The 20951-nt window shown below is 43.4% G+C and overlaps 1 protein-coding gene across 1 annotated transcript; it reads right to left on the reverse strand.

Annotated features, from left to right (window-relative positions):
• Positions 1–2964: 2964 nt before the first annotated feature.
• Positions 2965–19512, reverse strand: LOC306927545 (uncharacterized protein). Its single transcript, XM_079507319.1, has 5 exons — positions 19472–19512; positions 16550–16651; positions 7342–7461; positions 4129–6495; positions 2965–4046 (listed from the first exon to the last, which is right to left on the reverse strand). The coding sequence occupies exons 2-5, from the start codon at positions 16611–16613 to the stop codon at positions 3943–3945; spliced, it is 2655 nt and encodes an 884-aa protein (XP_079363445.1). The 5' UTR covers positions 16614–16651; positions 19472–19512; the 3' UTR covers positions 2965–3942.
• Positions 19513–20951: the final 1439 nt, after the last annotated feature.

The raw sequence follows: 20951 nt of genomic DNA on the forward strand, positions 1-20951 counted from the left end.
AGTGAGATAATTTAGCTGGGGAACCCCTGGAACCCTAAGGACCCCTGGGGGTCCCTAGAACCTACAGTGAGATCTGTAACATGTATTACTGTGATAGAACCACTAGGACGTTGGTCTCCCCAAGACCCAGACGTACAAACACAGCCATTATGAACAAACTGTTTTAAACTCTATTGAATAGAGAAAATAGCAGATCTACAATCTTTATTTTAACCTTTATTTAATAAATGGGTTCCAAATACATGTGATTGTTGAGGGGTGCTAGCCCCTCCTATGTCCAGCTTTGAGGGTTTGACACAAACATTGTTTTGCTACCACCACCTATGACTAGTTTTGAGTGTTTGTGTTCACACAGGTGTGATTTCTTAAAGCAGAAATAACATGCATTTTAAAACCGTTTTTAATATTTAATATCATATTGTCTATGTCCCTCAAACTTATTTCTAATGGTTTGAGCCTCAATCACCACTCTGATATAACCATACTGGTTAACAAGCTAAAAGCAATTGGTTTCGATAGCACATCAGTGAGCTGGATGCAATCCTACCTGGAGGGGAGAGAACAGATGGTGGAGGTGAATGGAACACTGTCGTCGTCGTCCCCCCTCCCAGTGAGCTGTGGTGTTCCACAAGGAAGCATACTAGGGCCTTTACTGTTCCTAATATATGTAAACGTCTAAACGACATGACATCAGCTTGTGACTGCAACTTGTTCCTGTTCGCAGATGACTCAGCAGCACTGCTAATCTCGGACAGGAACAAACTGCAGGTTGAAAAGGCCCTCAGCTCTGAACTCGGTAGAATCTGCACCTGGCTCGCTGATAACAAACTATCTTTACACCTGGGAAAAACTGAATCCATCCTCTTTGGATCTAATAGTAATCTCAGCAAGGCAAATTACTTCGTGGTTGGGTGACAATGTTATCACACGTAAAGATGAAATTACCTACCTAGGTTCCATCCTGGAGGCTAATCTTTCCGGTGATAAAATTGCCACCAACGTAATCAAAAAAGTCAATCAAAGAACAAGATTCCTTTACAGGATCTCCTCACTGGTCAACAAAAACACCTTGAAGACCTTAACAGGAGCCCTCATACAAGGTTTCTTTGACTATGCATGCACCTCCTGGTACCACAGCACCTCAAAGGCCCTTAAAACTAGGCTCCAGACTTCCCAAAACAAACTGGTCAGGCTCCTACTTGGCCTCACCCCCCGAACCCACCTCACCCCTGCCCACTTTGACAGGCTGGAATGGCTTAGGGTCGACGACAGAGTACAGCATCTTGCAATGGGTCTGGTCCACAAGATTCGATACACCACCAAGATACCCATGTACCTGTCTAGATACTTCCTTAATGTTAACGAAGTCCACACCCACAACACCAGAGGGAGTGCAACGAACCATGTACAACCCAGATTCGTCACAAACAAGGGACTAAATTATTTTCGCTCCTATGCCACCAAAATGTGGAACGCCCTACCCTGCCAAATCATTAAGACATGCAAATCCCTTGACTCCTTCAAAACCGCTCTCAAAGGGCACCTACGGAAGGCTGCAATTCGAAACTGGCCCCCGTAAAATCTGAATCCCCCCTACCCCTTTTTCCCCTCACTGTATATGTTTCGTTTCCCTTTTTACCTCCTTTATGATGAATTCCTGTTCTGGTCTTTGACTATATAGAAGTGTCTATTTGAACGTCTCTAAATGTTTTGACGAATTGAACAAGGTGGACCCTCTTGTAAACAAGTGTAATGCTTAATTGGGTCGTCCACTCAGAGTTAACAGTCTTTGTATTGAGTTTGTGCTTGAAATGTACTGTAATTCTGCAAACTGTAAATAAATATTTCAATCAATCAATAAACCAGTCCTTGTCATTTCTTCTTTGAAAGCAGTTTTAGCTGCAATACCACAATGTCCTGAGGTGGTGGGGGTGCTGATATGCAAATTATTTAATATTTGAGTAATTATAATACTGATGCTAGATAAAACCAGGCTTGTTTCCATTCCATGCCAGCTTGTAAAATCAACAATGGCGGACATTGTAAACCCATATGATATGAAAGCCTGATTGTTCAAAATTGGTTATTTGTGGGGATAGAAAACACATATGGGAGCCCCAAAAATAAGAACATTTAAAAAGTTTAATTTTATGTTATAGGTCCTTTAGTCGTATTTAACACATTATATTCCTCCATTTATAATGCGAATACAAGCGGCCGAAATGAGTTTTCTTCGATGGGTGGCTGGCATCTCCCTTAGAGATAGGGTGGGAAGTTCAGTCACACGAGAGAGACTCGGAGTAGAACCGCTGCTCCTTCGCCTGGAAAGGAGTCAGCTGAGGTGGTTCGGGCATCTGTTTAGGATGCCTCTCGGGCGCCTCCCAAGGGAGGTCCTCGACACACGTCCCACTGGGAGGAGACCCGGGGGCAGACCAAGGCGCAGTTGGAGGAAACACATCGACTCACTGGCCCTGGAACGTCTCGGAATCCACCAGGAGGAAGTCACTAATGTTGCTCTGGAGAGGGAAGTCTGGAGCACTCTGGTGGAGATGTTGCCCCCGCGAACCGACTACGGATAAGCGGTTGAAGATGGATGGATGGATTCCTGCATTTCCTCTACATTTCTACAGAACCTCTGGATATCCTTGTCATTCTGGACACAAACAATAAGTTTAATATTTGCTGATAAATCACACACAGAGGAGCAGTAGTGATGAAACCTTTATTAAACACACAGAGGAGCAGTAGTGATGAAACCTTTATTAAACACACAGAGGAGCAGTAGTGATGAAACCTTTATTAAACACACAGAGGAGCAGTAGTGATGAAACCTTTATTAAACACACAGAGGAGCAGTAGTGATGAAACCTTTATTAAACACACAGAGGAGCAGTAGTGATGAAACCTTTATTAAACACAGAGGAGCAGTAGTGATGAAACCTTTATTAAACACACAGAGGAGCAGTAGTGATGAAACCTTTATTAAACACAGAGGAGCAGTAGCGATGAAACCTTTATTAAACAAAACAAACTAAAACATATAACTTTCCCCAAGAGATAAAAGTGTATCTTTGAGTTTATAAAAACAACTCTATAAAGAAACTAACCCATGTGGAATGTACACTAGTCTGTGGAATCTACCATATTATGTACTATGATAATTTAAACCACGTCACCACTTTTCAACCTATCTTCATATAACACTAATGTTCATGATAAAATACCACCATTTCTTTATACTGGGTCTGAGTCTCATAGGAGGGCTGTGGGCAGGTCAGAAAACAGTCCACCAGTGACATCATCGTTTTTAAATATTTCAATTTCCATTATCGTGAGAACGATGGCTTCTATTTTCGTATTGCAACTTTTCAGGAATAGAAAGCCTGCCGTTTCTATTAGCTTGGAGTCCCCATCGATGATGTCACTGGTGGACCGGTTTCTGAACTGCCCACAGCCCTCCTATGAGACACAGACCGAGTAGGAAAAACAATTATGCTATTTTATCATGATCATTAGTGAGGACCAATTATATGAAGATAAGTTGAAAAGTGATGAAGTGTTCCTTTAACAATGTCAACACAAAGCCAGCAGCTTGTCAGCACTTTACTGCACCATTATTTACTGCATATCAATGAACATAATAATTATTGCATGAATATTAATGAATATGACTTGTTAAATCCTGACCAATGTGGACACACACTGATGCTCATATTGTACTACCAGTAACCTATGAGCTGGATGGAATACAGCAAGAGAAAATAAACATGAAATTCCATCATGTTGAATAGAAAATAAGATCCCTACACAAGATAAAACAAAGATACATCACACAAAATTATTAATGTGTGTTTTATTCAGTCATGTTGATGTTGTCAGATTAAGTGATTCCTCTGCTTTTGAATCATTGTCATCCTGGATTAGACTGACTGATCATATGTCTTAAACTAAAGGCTTTTCACCTGTATGAGTCCTCATGTGTTTTTTTAGATTACCCGTCCCAGTAAAGCCTTTACCACATACTGTACAAGTATAGGGTTTTTCACCTGTATGAGTCCTCGTGTTTTTTTAGATCACCTGTCCAAGGAAAGCCTTTACCACATACTGTACAAGTATAGGGTTTTTCACCTGTATGAGTCCTCATGTGTTTTTTTAGATTACCCGTCCCAGTAAAGCCTTTACCACATACTGTACAAGTATAGGGTTTTTCACCTGTATGAGTCCTCATGTGTGTTTTTAGATCACCTGTCCCAGTAAAGCCTTTACCACATACTGTACAAGTATAGGGTTTTTCACCTGTATGAGTCCTCATGTGATAGATTAGATTAGGCGTCTGAGTAAAGCCTTTACCACATACTGTACAGATCACCTGTACTAAGGGCTTTTCACCTGTATGAGTCCTCATGTGTTTTTTTAGATTACGCGTCTCAGTAAAGCCTTTACCACATACTGTACAAGAGAAGGGCTTTTCACCTGTATGAGTTCTCATGTGTGATTTTAGATTACGCGTCTCAGTAAAGCCTTTACCACATACTGTACAAGTATAGGGTTTTTCACCTGTATGAGTTCTCATGTGTGATTTTAGATTACGCGTCTCAGTAAAGCCTTTACCACATACTGTACAAGAGAAGGGCTTTTCACCTGTATGAGTCATCATGTGTGTTTTTAGATGATCCGTCTTAGTAAAGCCTTTACCACATACTGTACAAGTATAGGGTTTTTCACCTGTATGAGTCCTCATGTGTGTTTTTAGATGAATCTTCTGACTAAAGCCTTTACCACATACTGTACAAGTACAGGGTTTTTTAACTGTATGAGTACTCATGTGTGTTTTTAGACTAGTCGTATGACTAAAGCCTGTACCACATACTGTACAAGTATAGGGCTTTTCACCTGTATGAGTCCTCATGTGTGATTTTAGATGACCTGTCTCAGTAAAGCCTTTACCACACACTGTACAAGTATAGGGTTTTTCACCTGTATGAGTCCTCATGTGTGTTTTTAGTGAACTTGTGTTAACAAAGCCTTTCCCACATACTGTACACATATAGGGCTTTTCACCTGTATGAGTCCTCATGTGTTTTTTTAGATCACCTGTCCCAGTAAAGCCTTTACCACATACTGTACAAGTATAGGGTTTTTCACCTGTATGAGTCCTCATGTGTGTTTTTAGACTAGCCACATGAGCAAAGCTTGTATCACAAACTGTACAAGAAAAGGGCTTTTCGCCTGTATGAGTCCTCATGTGTGTTTTTAGATTAATCTTCTGACTAAAGCCTTTACCACATACTGTACAACTAAAGGGTTTCTTCGCTGTATGAGTCCTCATGTGTTTTTTTAGATCACCTGTCCCAGTAAAGACTTTCCCACATACTGTACACATATAGGGTTTTTCGCCTGTATGAGTCCTCATGTGTTTTTTTAGATCACCTGTCCCAGTAAAGCCTTTACCACATACTGTACAAGTATAGGGCTTTTCGCCTGTATGAGTCCTCATGTGTTTTTTTAGATCACCTGTCCCAGTAAAGCCTTTACCACATACTGTACAAGAGAAGGGCTTTTCACCTGTATGAGTCATCATGTGTGTTTTTAGATGATCCGTCTTAGTAAAGCCTTTACCACATACTGTACAAGTATAGGGTTTTTCACCTGTATGAGTCCTCATGTGTGTTTTTAGATCACCTGTCCAAGGAAAGCCTTTACCACATACTGTACAAGTATAGGGTTTTTCACCTGTATGAGTCCTCATGTGTTTTTTTAGATTACCCGTCCCAGTAAAGCCTTTACCACATACTGTACAAGTATAGGGTTTCTTCCCTGTGTGAATCATCATGTGTCTCTTCAGAGATTTCTTTAGATTAAACACTTTACGACACTCTGTACAACTAAAAGGTTTCTTCCCTGTGTGACTCCTCATGGAGTCAGGTTGTTTAGATGATTCCAGGTCCTGGGACAGCTTGGCTCCTCCCACATGTTGTGTGTTTTGTGATTTCAGTGTGTTTAAAGCTGACTGACCTCCCCTAGGCTCCTCCCACTCATCACTGTCTTCAGTGTCAGATTCAGAACAGTGTGAAGAGAAAAGCTGCTCATCACTAGTTGGTTGTGATGTTCCACAGTCCTCTACACAGTGTGAAGAGAGGAGCTGCTCATCACTAGTTGGTTGTGATGTTCCACAGTCCTCTACACAGTGTGAAGAGAGGAGCTGCTCATCACTAGTTGGTTGTGATCGTACCCAGTACTCTATATAAGCTTGTGTTTCCATGTGTTCAGTTGAGGTGCCGGCTACAGGCTCTGTCTCTCTGTTCTCATCATCATCATCTTCACTTTTCACTGCTAGTAATGTCAACGTTGACCCACCAGCCTCTTCTGCTCTTTGAAGCAGCTCCTCCTGTTCCTCTTTAATGTGTGGAGGTTGTGGTTCCTCCTGGACCAGACTGGAGCTCCTCTCCTCTTCAGGGGGAACCTCCTCTTTACACACAGGGACGAGCAGAAGGTCTAGAAACAACAATACCAAGAGACTCTATAAAAGGTTTGAATCTTCAACCTTCGTACCTCAGTGCAGAGTAGTGGATGGAAGAAGTATCTTACACAGAGAAGAAATCCAGCACTCACGGCAATAGCTTTTAAGGCACTTGTTTATTTTACCAAAGGTAGGTTAGGTATATGGCATGCTGCAGACAAGCAGCACACAACGAATGCGTTGCGGCCGAAGCCTTCGTCAGCGTTGTATACTGCACACTTCTTTCTATGGAAATTAACGTTGCGATGGGAACGATGTACAAAAACGAATTTCACCCACTTCTTTACCTTGTAAACCTGTGATGTGACAATAAAACTGATTCTGATTCTGATTCTGATTCACACAAAAACTGGTGTCACATTTATAGTGTTATTAATTTCTTACTGTTTATATGTGTTGTAATTGTTATATGGGTTAATATGTGACTGGCATCAGGCATGTTGTGCCTTATTGACTCAAAATCATGTATAAGCTTAATATAATTATGGTTGATTTAAATGTTATGCGACTGCACTTTTGGGACTGGGATTGGTTGGACGTTGTTTCGACACGGACGGGGGTTGGTGTTACAACCACGGACACTATAAATGTGACACCAGTTTTTGTGTGCAGTATACAACGCTGACCAGTAAAAAGCCAAATAGTTTTTGACCGCGACCGTGGGTTTGAAGCCACGCAGGTCGGCGTTCAAAACCCTTTGATTACGTCTTTTTGTAGTCTAATTTTGGCTGATGGACATTGAATCACTGAAGCACGTGTCTAAGCTCAACGCATCCCAGATGCCTCCAGTATTAGCTTACAGGTAAAGACTCTACACTTACTGAGATCCAGGTGGTCTTCAGGGTCCTGTTTAAGGTGGTCTTCAGGTTCCTGTTTAATAGAACCAGTCGTGGCTGGAGAACTGATCTTCACCTGCAGACTGGACTCCTCCACTCCACACACTGGAGGAATAGAAAACAACACTTTAATTACCAGAAACTAAATGTCTTACACATGTTAACACACACATGTTAACACCTTGGAAGTTCAAGGTCATGGTCAAGTGCCCCAGACGGAGATTGATAAACAGGACGGAGATTAATGATATCAAAACCGATCGCATCGCTCTAGAGCCCAGGAGCGCTTGTTGCCCATTCCGATGACGTGTCAAACAGTGACACGTCATCGAAAATGTTCCCTGCCTGTTTAGCTGACGAAAACGAAAATCTTAAAACGATCATAACTCCCGATCTAAATCAGCCCGTCTAATTCTGAAAAAAGATACTGTGTTAGACGGCGCTCAGCGGTCCAGTCGCTAGTCGCGATAGATTTATTATTACCTCCCGTTGTTGTCGATCGACTCTAGAGTGGTGTGGCTATTGTTAGCTGCTACACAGACATGCACACCAACTTCCGGTGCGCCGGTAAAAGTGGTCCGGGCGCTATAAATCTTGGGCACATTTTAGTAATGGATTAAATAGTTCCGGGCCTCCAGGTGTTAACGTGTGCCTGCAGCTCGCTAAGTCTGTGCAACCTTGTGTTGGGGAGGTAGGGTCAAATGAATATTAAATTTAAATTTAAATTTGACCTACGTCCGGTGGTTGGATTGACTTCCGGTGGTTGGATTGACTTCCTGGTAAAACCGGAAGTGAACAGATCCACTAATTGAACTCCACACGCCTCAGAGAGTGAGGGTGACTGTGGGAGCCAAGTTTGAATAATATGATTATTTGAATAATTACTGCTTTATTGTTGTGATTTGTATTTTGGTTTACAGTTCATGTATATTGCATTATATGTTTGTTACATTAGCTATGTTAAAAGGTTTAAATAAGTTAATTTGTTTAATTCATGGTGATGTGCTTTAGGTTAAACTATGATGTTACTGTAGCTTTAAGAAGAGAGCTCTGGTTGTCTAACTGAGATCTTAATTGCCATTGCTAACACCTGAGTGTGTGCAGGTCAGGGCAGATTCAGTTAATTATCTCTTGAGTGTGTGCAGGGCAGTACTGAGGCAGAGTGTGTGCAGAGCAGTAGAGTCAGTTTGTGCACAAGGCAACGTCAGAGCGACACGTTTTTTTGACCGTAGTATATTTTTGAGTTTGAGAACTTGTTTTTGATTACTTCTGTATTAAGGAACATATTTTTTGGAATAAATATTTTTGTGATCTTTTTACATCGGAGTCCTGTGAAGTCTTTCTACTCAAGGGAATATACACGAGTATAGAAAAGGTGTCGCTGAGCATCTACCACTCACATTAGTCAAAAAACCCGCTCCACTTGGATAAAACGGACATTCTTTAAGGATTGGAAACCGCAAGGAAAGAAGAGTTCCAAATCTTCCAAGTTAAAGTGGTCGTGAGTAAAGTTTTATGTTCAACTCTCTGCCAGGTGTTGTACCACCTAACGAGCCAGCTTACTAGCCTCCTTCTACTTTGGACAGTAATTACCAGACTGTACTGTGTAAGCCAGTTCGTTCAAACAATGGAGGAACACGAAGATTCAGCCACGGTTGTGAAAGCAAGGGCTGTTAAATTGACACCCAAAGCATTGGATGATAAATGTCAACGCGCCATTAAAGCACGAAAAGCTAAGCTAGCTAAACTAACTGGTAAAATGAACCAGATACGCCAGCTAATGGATGAAGGTGATGATAAATGCTTAACAGAAGTCCAAACTGTATTGATGGTGGAATACAACAGTCTGTTTGGGGAGTTTTGTGATTTGCATAACAGTGTTAAAGGGATACTGCAACAGATTTCTGAAGAAGAAATGAACAAAGATGACACTACATGGTTTGAACCCAAGGCTGTAGCTTTTCATGGTTTCGCAGACAGTGCTACCACTTGGATGGAAGAGGCCTATCTACGTATTGCAGAAGCAGCAAAATGGAACAATGAGGTGCTGCCATCAGATAGTGTGTCCATCACAGCTGGCAAGAGCAAGGTAGCTTCTGGTTCTCGTTCATCCTCACGTGCATCATCGTCTGCTATGTCTGCTCGATTAAAGGCAGAATTGGAGAGAGCTGCGTTGTTTGCCCAAGCATCTGCTCTAAAAGAGAAACAGCAGTTGGAAGAACAGGAAGCTAAGCTGAAAAGAGAAAGAAAAGAACAGGAAGTTAAACTAAAAAGACAAAATGAGGAGCTGGAAGCTCAACTAAGAAGAAATAGTGAGGAGCTGGAAGCTAAAATAAGAAGAGAAAGGCAGGCACTGGATATGCAAACTGCTTTAGCAGCATCGGATGCAAAAATGAAGATCTTAAATGAGTATGATGTATTTCGAGCCTCATCCAGAGCATCAAGGGCATCCAGAGCTGCAGGTCACGATGGAATGAACTCCTATTTCGAGTCTAAAAAGGCTATACACTTGCTAGCTAACCAGCAATCAAAGCATCCCTCAGTCACAGCACCAAATAATGACACTCGGCTGAATGTCAACAATGCTGCACCTACTCCACAACAGGCAACAACACCAGATTCTTTACAAGGTGTTGCCGAAATGTTAGCTAAGCAACAAAGATTAACCTCTCTGCCTCCTCAGACCATACCTGTGTTCAAGGGAGACCCTCTGGAGTATCGGCTGTTCATAAGAGCGTTCGAACATGGAGTAGAGGACAAGACAGAGAGTAGCAAAGACCGGCTCTATTTCATGGAGCAGTACACCAGCGGACAGCCCAGGGAGCTGATAAGGAGCTGTCTCCATATGGAACCCCAGCGTGGCTATAGAGAAGCCAGGAGACTGCTGGAAGAACATTTTGGAAATGCCTACAAGATCGCAGTGGCATACATCAACAAGGCTATGGACTGGCCTAACATCAAGTCTGATGACGGAGAAGCTCTCCAATCATTTGGTCTCTATCTCACAGGATGTCGTAACGCCATGACTGATGTGGAATACATGGAAGAGTTAGACAATGCGGTTAACATGCGTGCCATTATTGCCAAACTCCCGTACAAGCTGAGGGAAAGGTGGAGAAGCTTAGTCTGTGGTATTCAGGACAGAGAAGATCGGAGAGCCAAGTTCAACGATCTCGTGAACTTCCTCAACAAGCAAGCTAAGGAATTATTGCACCCGCTCTTTGGTGACATAAAGGATGTTACCTCGAAGACTCAAGCTAAAGTTCAAGTGGATGAGAGGTTGCACAAGAGTAGTGGAAGGAAGACAGGCTTCACCACAGCCGCAACTATCACCAGTAACCAAGCAGTGAGTCCTAAACCTAAGGGTGAAGTCGTTGGCAAAGTCTCTGCTTTTTCCAAACCATGTCTCTTCTGTCAGGGTGGAGAACATACTATGGAGCAATGTAAGAAGCTTAAGAGGTTGCTTCATAAGGAGAAGATTGACTTTATACGAACAAAGGGTCTGTGTTTCAGCTGTCTAAAACAAGGCCACATGAGTAATTCATGTAAAGAGAAGCTGAGCTGCCAAGTCTGTACACAGTCACACCCTACAGTGTTGCACATTAAGGCCAAATATAATGTTGCAAACAAGGAGCCAGGAACTGAAGGCGAGACAAACAAGGAAGAAAGACTGTCAGTTATAAGTGGGTATGTGGGTACTGATGTAACGACGTGTGGGGCTACAGGTGCTGAGAACTCAGAAGGTGTCTTAGCTATAGTTCCAGTACAGGTCAAGAGCAACAAAGGCCAAAACGTTACAACCACTTACGCTTTCCTTGATCCTGGCAGTACCGCCTGCTTCTGTACCGAGGAACTAATGAAAGAGCTCAACATGACAGGCAGAAAGACACGCATCTTGCTGAAGACCATGGGAGACAAAAGAGTTGTTCACAGCCACATGGTTTCAGGCTTAGAAGTGAGCAGTTTGGGCTGTAATGATTTTCTGGAGCTCCCTGATACCTACTCCCAGAAGACCATTCCTGCAACTAAAGACAACATTCCCCGGCAAGAGGACGTCAATAGGTGGCCTCACCTTCAGCAGGTGTTACTCCCAAAGGTTGATGCAGAGATAGGACTGCTTATCGGGACTAATGCACCCAAGGCTATTGAACCCTGGCAGGTCATTGCCAGTGTGGATGACGGCCCTTATGCTGTAAGAACACGGCTTGGATGGACCATCAACGGACCTCTCAGAGAATACACAGGACACAGAACAACAAGTGGACTGATACAGGTTTCAGCCAACCGTATAACAGTTGCCAGACTGGATGAACTCTGGAGTCAGCAGTTCAATAATGACTTCCCGGAGTGTGAGCAAGAGGAAAGGCTGGCGCTGTCAAGAGAAGATCTCCAGTTTATTGACATGGCCACACAGTCAGCTACACTTGTGGAGGGACATTACAGCATCGCCCTGCCACTGAGGAACAAGGACATGAGAATGCCCAACAACCGTAAGATTGCTAAGCAGCGTGCCCTAACCTTACGCCGGAAGTTTGTGAAGAATCCAAAATTCCACACAGAGTATTCAGCATTCTTTGGTGACATCATTAAAAGGGGTTACGCCGTGAAGGTACCCAGCGAGGACCTCAACCGTGATGATGGTAGAGTTTGGTACTTGCCACACCATGGGGTTTATCACCCCAAGAAGCAGAAGCTCAGAGTGGTCTTCGATTGCGGAGCTTCCTACCAGGGCACCACTCTTAATGACCAACTTCTGCAGGGACCAAATCTCACGAGTACTCTACTTGGTGTCATCACCAGGTTCAGACAAGAGGAAGTGGCAGTCATGGCGGACGTGGAAGCGATGTTCCATCAGGTGAAGGTACCAGATAAAGACTCTGACCTTCTCCGGTTCCTCTGGTGGACATCAGGCGACATCAACAAGGAGATGGAGGAGTACAAGATGGTTGTGCACTTGTTCGGTGCCACCTCTTCTCCAAGCTGTGCCAGCTTCGCTCTGCGGAAATGTGCAGAAGACAGCAGAGATCAGTTCACCGCCCAAGCAGTCGACACGGTGCTATGCAACTTCTACGTGGATGACTGTCTAAAATCACTGAGGTCAGAAGAAGAGGCAGTGTTGTTGTACCACAGCTTGCGAGCTGTGTGTGGAAAGGGCGGATTTAGGCTCACCAAATGGATAAGCAACAACAGAGCTGTGCTATCTGCCATCCCAGAAGAGGAGAGGGCTACGGAAGTGAAGGAGCTTGACCTGGATCGTGACGCACTTCCTATAGAAAGAGCTTTGGGAGTGCACTGGTGTACCCAGTCAGACAGCTTCAGGTTCAAGGTCGTCATACCAGACAAAGTACCCACCAGGAGAAACCTCCTATCCATCGTTAGTTCGGTTTATGACCCATTGGGTATCCTGGCACCAGTCGTGTTGCCAGCCAAGGGAATCATGCAAGAACTTTGCAGACTGAAGTTAGGCTGGGATGATCTGATACCTGATGACTTGGCTCGTGAATGGTCAGCATGGAAAATGGAGCTTCACCAGCTGGTGGACATCAGTGTCCCAAGGTGCTACAAGCCTGCAGGCTTTGGTGACGCAGTATTCTGTCAGCTTCATCACTTTGCTGATGCAAGCGAAGAGGGTTACGGGACAGTTAGCTACATGCTACTGAGGAACAGCAGCAACATGGTTCATTGTGCATTTGTCATGGGGAAGGCCAGAGTGGCTCCACTCAAGCCCATGACGATTCCACGCATGGAGCTCACTGCAGCTACCATGGCTGCTCGGATGGACAAGATGTTGAGATCGGAGCTGCAGCTGGAACTCGAAGAATCTGTGTTCTGGTCGGACAGTACTACTGTGCTGAAGTATATAAGAAATAGAACAAGCAGATTCCGCACTTTTGTTGCGAACCGAGTGGAGACCATCTTGAAGATCTCTAAACCAGGCCAGTGGAGATATGTCAATACTTCACTGAACCCTGCAGACTATGCTTCAAGGGGACTCAAGACAGGGAAATTCATCCAAACCCCCGCTTGGTTACAGGGGCCGGAATTTCTCACCAAGCCTATGGGAGAATGGCCCGAGAACTTGGACAACCCTGGGGACCTAACCACGGAGGACCCAGAGGTAAGGAACGCCGTGGTCAGTGCTACTGCAGTTACAGATCAAGCAGATGCCGTTCTGGAGTTCATGCACTACTTCTCTTCTTGGATTCACCTTAGGAAGGCAGTCGCTTGGATGCTTAAGCTCAAGAGCATTCTACTGAGCCTCGGCGTAAAAGGACAGAGTTGAATGCTACTTTTTCTCCCCCTGAAGTGGACCGGGAGATGAAAGTCTTCAAGGCAAGTCTCTTGAGAGCAGACTCCTGTAAGCTCACTCTGGAGAACATTACAGAAGCAGAACAGGAGATCCTTCATTACTGTCAACAAAAGACATTCTCTAAAGAAATCGCTGCACTTCAAAGAGGCGAAGGCGTAATGAAAGGCAGCAGCCTTTGCAGGCTCAATCCAGTCCTCCAAGAGGGCATCCTCAGAGTAGGAGGAAGACTCAGCAGGGCAGCTATGCCAGAGGAGGCAAAGCAGCCAGCAATCCTGGACAAGAATCATCATGTCGCAAACCTGATCCTCAGGGAGATCCATGAGAACTTGGGTCACAGTGGTCGCAATCATGTGCTCTCTAAGTTGAGTTCAAAGTATTGGATCCCTGGCGCAAATTCGGCTATAAGGAGAATCCTTTCAAAGTGCCTTGTTTGCCGGCGCTCACATGGAGCTGCAGGACAGCAGCAGATGGCTGACCTACCTAAAGACAGGGTCCTGCCAGACGAACCTCCATTCACCAACACTGGAGTGGACTACTTCGGCCCGTTCGAAGTAAAGCGTGGAAGAAGTGTGGTGAAAAGGTACGGAGTCATCTTTACGTGTTTGACAGTCCGTGCAATACACTTGGAAGTAGCATCTTCACTGGATACCGATTCCTTTTTACATGCTCTTCGTCGCTTCATAGCTAGAAGAGGCCAGGTGAAAATCCTCCGCTCAGACAATGGAACAAACTTCGTTGGAGCTGAGCGCGAGCTTAAGAGAGCCATTGAAGAGTGGAATAATTCCAATATCGAGGACACTCTACGTCAGAGTGGCATCCAGTGGATGTTTAACCCTCCCACAGGCTCCCACCACGGAGGAGTCTGGGAGAGAATGATCAGGTCTGTAAGGAAGATCCTGAGCACCACTGTTAAGCTACAGACTCTCGACGAGGAGGGCCTACACACCCTGCTTTGTGAGGCAGAGGCCATCATCAACAGTCGGCCTATAACCAAGATGTCTGGCGATCCAAATGATTTGGAAGCACTTACGCCAAATCATCTCTTGCTCCTCAAGACCAAGCCGTCTCTACCGCCAGGCCTGTTCGACAGACAAGATCTGTATGCACGTAGGAGGTGGAAACAAGTCCAATACATGGCGGACATATTCTGGAAGCGTTGGACAAGAGAATATCTTCCACAGCTGCAAGAGCGCCACAAGTGGACCCGTCTGTCACGCAACTTCGTCACTGGAGACATTGTGTTGATCGTCGACGACTCTGCCCCACGCAATTCTTGGGTCATGGGAAAGATCATCCAGACAATCCCAGACAAGTATGGACTGGTACGTCAGGTCCGTATCAAGACCAAAACCAGTTCGCTCAACAGGCCAATCACGAAGATTTGCCTCCTCCAAGAGGCTGAATGAGACAGTGCTTTCAAAGTCCTACATACAGACTATGCCCCCCCCCTTTCATACACGCTTACACACACACACACAGCCAATGGCACAAGTATGGTAATCAAGCAACGAAGAAAGAAGACACAGAGTGACTTTAATGTCTTTGGCTCCATGTGTTATATATTTTGTGTAATTGTCTCCAGTTAAGAGTACAATTAGGGGCCGGTATGTGGGAGCCAAGTTTGAATAATATGATTATTTGAATAATTACTGCTTTATTGTTGTGATTTGTATTTTGGTTTACAGTTCATGTATATTGCATTATATGTTTGTTACATTAGCTATGTTAAAAGGTTTAAATAAGTTAATTTGTTTAATTCATGGTGATGTGCTTTAGGTTAAACTATGATGTTACTGTAGCTTTAAGAAGAGAGCTCTGGTTGTCTAACTGAGATCTTAATTGCCATTGCTAACACCTGAGTGTGTGCAGGTCAGGGCAGATTCAGTTAATTATCTCTTGAGTGTGTGCAGGGCAGTACTGAGGCAGAGTGTGTGCAGAGCAGTAGAGTCAGTTTGTGCACAAGGCAACGTCAGAGCGACACGGTTTTTTGACCGTAGTATATTTTTGAGTTTGAGAACTTGTTTTTGATTACTTCTGTATTAAGGAACATATTTTTTGGAATAAATATTTTTGTGATCTTTTTACATCGGAGTCCTGTGAAGTCTTTCTACTCAAGGGAATATACACGAGTATAGAAAAGGTGTCGCTGAGCATCTACCACTCACAGTGACATTTCAAGGCAGTCCGCACGCTGATGTCAAGCTCCCAGAAGCACTTTATTTGCAGAGCAATTTCTGTGCAAAGGAAGTTATTCTGGGAGCTTGAGATCAGTGCAAGGACTGCCTTCCTTCTTCACTGTATGTATTTTAGTTCAGCTGCTGTAGAAGTTTTTTAGATGTGTGTGCTTCTATTTGGACTCTTATTGAAGTTTCAAGGCAATAAGACAAACCGGAAGTACAAATAAAATGGAAGTGGTCACTTTTTACGAAATTGGACGAGCATTCAGTGAAAGTCAAACCGAAACTAGGGTTATTTGACCCCAGGGGCTCACTGGGGACAGGGAGGAAGTCCTTATATGGTCAGAACACTTTATAGTAGGGAGGATTATCCAAAAAAAGGGAAAAAAGTGATATTTGAATTAAGTGAAATCACTGAATATACCTTTATTAAGTGCTATTTAAATGTACCATTTATTTAACATTTTTGTTTTACTACTAGTTCCTAGTTAGTCAGTCAGTCTGTCATTTTGACAGAGGATTCCGATTCTAATTCCAACAAAGTTTAGAACTGAAAGGGGTCTAAATCCACGTGTTGACTGACGTCAACGTAAACAACCTCCTTCACAGTAAAATAGACCTCGTAACTTGGCTGACTTACAGTCGAGTACATAATATATAAAGAGTTATTATAAATCATCTCTATGAAGTCAGTCCTACTACATACCCATCCTGTACAATTTTACTACAGGGTTGAGTCTTGCATCAAGCAGTCCATGTCTCTGGTTCATCTGTCGCTCTCCTGATGACGTAGATCTCTCCCTGTGGTCTGTGGAAAACACTGACATTATTATTATTATTTAGCAACCATTAGTAAGTAAGTAAGATTGAAAGGCGACCTGATCTATTTTGCGTCCGAGCATAGACATGGTAACGCCCCGCCTGCCTCTGATTGGCCTAAGGCCCGTCTTGACTGTCCTCCGAGATGCGAGGTTACTCCGCAGTGGGAAATAATACAAGATAATGACAGCTTGGCACGCGTGGCAGAATGCAGCCTCGTAACTAACTTGTACGTTTTATTTTTGTACAAGAGACAAACTAATATTGTTTATGCCGTTTGCTTTGATTGAATAATTGATTGAACACACGTGTACGTTGTACTATGATCTGATTTGGGTGTGTTCTAAATAGTTAGTGTTGATTATCGTGTATTGATCTAATTATAGTAAACTAATACTAGTATACAAAAAAATATAAAGATCAACTTTAAACTTGAAACAATAATGTTTCAAGTTTACACATACAAATAAATTACACAATAATCAACACAAACACTTTATTTTGAACACATCCAAATCAAATCATAGTACAACGTACAAATTGTGTTCAATAAATTATTCAGTTCTGTTCTCTTGTATCGTACCGTACTTGTATTATTTTCCACCACAGAGTAACCTCGCATCAGACTATCCAGCATAGCTATAGGCTATCCACCTCAGTGGACTGGACAGTCAGAGGCAGGCAGGGCGTTACCATGTCTATGGTAGGCCAATCAGAGGCCGACGGGGCGTTACCATGTCTATGCTCAGTGTTGGTAGGCCAATCAGAGACAGGCGGGGCGTTACCATGTCTATGGTAGGCCAACCAGAGGCAGGCTGGGCGTTACCATGTCTATGGTAGGCCAAAACTAGCAAATCACTAGTTTCCTTTAAGAAAGGACTGAAAATGCACCTGTCACTGTCAACCGATCAACAGAAGCCATAACTCTATTCCCCCCCTCTCCAATTCATTTATATTCCAACCCGTACATAGATTTAATGTCTTGTTGAGATATTTAAATTGTTGTTGATGTTGTTGTGAATGCATGCATGGGACCCGGATGGAAACAAGACCGCAAGGTCTTTCTTCGGTGACGTCCTTTTGGCCAAATGTGCGTTACTGTACCTGTACTGTTTTGCATCTCATTGTCTAATAAATTATCAATCAATCAATCAATCAACATAGCAACACCATGTAACCACACTAATGACATCATGTAACCACACTAATGACATCATGTAACCACACTAATGACATCATGTAACCACACTAATGACATCATGTAACCACACTAATGACATCATGTAACCACGCTTCTTGGTTAGAGTGGGTGACAATATTATCACACGGAAATATGAAATTACCTACCTAGGTTCCATCCTGGAGGCTAATCTTTCAGGTGATAAAATGGCCACCAACGTAATCAAAAAAGTCAACCAAAGAACAAGATTCCTTTACAGGGTCGCCTCACTGGTCAACAAAAACACCTTGAAGACCTTAACAGGAGCCCTTGTACAGGGTTTCTTTGACTATGCATGCACCTCTTGGTACCACAGCACCTCAAAGGCCCTCAAAACAAGGCTCCAGACCTCCATAAAAAAACTGGTCAGGATCCTACTTGGCCTCACCCCCCGAACCCACCTCACCCCTGCCCACTTTGACAGGCTGGAATGGCTTAGGGTCGACGACAGAGTACAGCATCTTGCAATGGGTCTGGTCCACAAGATTCGATACACCACCAAGATACCCATGTACCTGTCTAGATACTTCCTTAATGTTAACGAAGTCCACACCCACAACACCAGAGGGAGTGCAACAAACCATGTACAACCCAGATTCGGCACAAACAAGGGACTAAATTATTTTCGCTCCTATGCCACCAAAATGTGGAACGCCCTACCAACAGTCATTAAGACATGTGAATTCCTTTACTCCTTCAAAACCGCTCTCAAAGGCTGCAATTCGAAACTGGCCCCCGTAAAATCTGAATCCCCCCCCCCCCCCTTTTCTGTATGTTTATTTTCCCTTTTTACCTCCTTTATGATGAATTCCTGTTCTGTTCTTTCACTATATAGAAGTGTCTATTTGTACGTATCTAAATGTTTTGATGAATTGAACAAGGTGGACCCTCTTGTAAACAAGTGTAATGCTTTATTGGGTCGTCCACGCACAGTTAATAGTCTTTGTATTGAGTTTGTGCTTGAAATGTACTGTAATTCTGCAAACTGTTAATAAATTCTTCAATCAATCAAACAATCAAACAATACAAATGATATATAATACAAGGCCAATAGACCACACTACAAACGTGTAACTTGTCTCACTCACTCACACACACACACACACACACACACAGTTTGACCTACAAGAATATAATAGTTGTGTAATGCAATGTGTAGTGATCTTGTAGATCGGCTATTTTTGACACACACACACACACACACACACACACACACACACACACACACACACACACACACACACACACACACACACACACACACACACACACACACACACACACACACACACACACACACACACACACACACACACACACGTGCAGTAGCCAATTGTGGCAGCGGTGGCCGAACGGATAGCTGAGCGGTCTTGATAACGGAAGGTCGCCCGTTCGAATCAGCGGTCCGACACGTTAAAACGTGTCGGACCGCATGGCTAGCATGGCTAGCATGGCTAGTCTAGTGTTGCAAATTGCGGCTAGATAAAACACATCCCTCTAGACAACATGATTAGCAGCTGAACAACAACAACGACGACAACAAGAAGCAAAATAAACAGTTTATACTGAGTAGTGTTGTGTGCAACTCACCTAGCGCCACACTGTAGAGGCAGATGCAGCCAGGAGATGAATATGAGTGAGAGAGAGAGAGAGAGAGAGAGAGAGAGAGAGAGAGAGAGAGAGAGAGAGAGAGAGAGAGAGAGAGAGAGAGAGAGAGAGAGAGAGAGATCAAAATGAATATGAGAGAGAGAGAGAGAGAGAGAGAGAGAGAGAGAGAGAGAGAGAGAGAGAGAGAGAGAGAGAGAGAGAGAGAGATCAAACAAAGACACGAAGCAGAGCGTAAACACGGCGAGCCGCCATCTTAGATCCGTGATGGTCAGATAACAGTGAGTGACGTCAGAACAGAGCGAGGGAAACGGAAACGTCGCGTCCATGTATGTGTGCGGCTTATGCAAATGAGCGGATACAGTAGGCGGGGCTTAGACCGGAACCGAGCACTGAGCTAGAAGACACACCCAGCGTTACGTCACAGGCTGTGTTGCCATGTCTGCTCTTTAGAAGTGACGCTGGACTTGATTTCTGTAAAGTTGCTTGTAAAGATTGATTGATTGATTGATTAATTGATTGATTGATTGATTGACTTTTTTGAGTGGTGTAAACCACTCCAACAACTGGCTTTGTACCCGTGTCTGTTCGTACCAAAAAAAATGTACCCGTGGTCTGTTCGTACCAAAAAAAAATCACACCCGTGTGAACTGAGTGGTGTAAGGTTTTATATAGCATGATCAGCTGTGGTCTGACGTAATGTCTGACGTTAAAGATCTTTGGCTAGGTAGACTCGTCTTCTGATGTGATGATTTGTGACCATGAAGTTGATTCAGCTGGAGTTTTTGTCCGATGTGAGGTATTATATAAGGTAAGGTATTATATAGCCTGATCAGCTCTGATCTGACGTAATGAAATCACACCTGGATGTGATTTCACAACTGGCTTTTTTTGTGCAGAGAAAATGAGCATGGTTGCTACGGTCATCCAGTTCACCCGGGTGTGATTTAATTACGTCAGAAATTATTTTGAACATAGCAACCATGCTCATTTTTTTCTGCACACAAAAGCCAGTTGTAGGAGTGGTTTACACCACTCAAAAAATGTACCCGTGTCTGTTCGTACCAAAAAAAATGTACCCGTGTCTGTTCGTACCAAAAAAAATGAGCATGGTTGCTATGGTCACCCAGTTCACACGGGTGTGATTTCATTACGTCAGACATTACGTCAGATCACAGCTGATCAGTCTATATAAGACCTTACACCACTCAGTTCACACGGGTGTGATATTTAAATGTTATTCACAGTTTGCAGAATGGGTAAATTCAGTGTTTTCAGTGTAACCTTCATAGATGATAAATCCACTGAGAAACGGAGCTTTGCTCTCTGCGGTCACAGAGGTGTCAGATAACTAACTAGAACATTGTGTCAGTTTTAGTCCACAGAAAAAATTAATTAAGCTGCACCTAAAGAAAGAAAGAAAGAAAGAAAGAAAGAAAGAAAGAAAGAAAGAAAGAAAGAAAGA

This window comes from Electrona antarctica, assembly GCF_951216825.1.
Source record: "Electrona antarctica genome assembly, chromosome: 8".
NCBI classification, from domain to species: domain Eukaryota; kingdom Metazoa; phylum Chordata; class Actinopteri; order Myctophiformes; family Myctophidae; genus Electrona; species Electrona antarctica.

Coding starts and splice junctions, on each gene's coding strand:
- LOC306927545 (XM_079507319.1), bottom strand. CDS start 16,613: ATGAACCAGAGACATGGACTGCTTGATGCAAGACTCAACCCTGTAGTA. Junction 6,496..7,341: donor TGAAGACCACCTGGATCTCA/GTAAGTGTAGAG, acceptor TGTTGTTTCTAG/ACCTTCTGCTCGTCCCTGTG. Junction 4,047..4,128: donor ACACATGAGGACTCATACAG/GTGAAAAACCCT, acceptor GGACTCATACAG/GTGAAAAACCCTATACTTGT.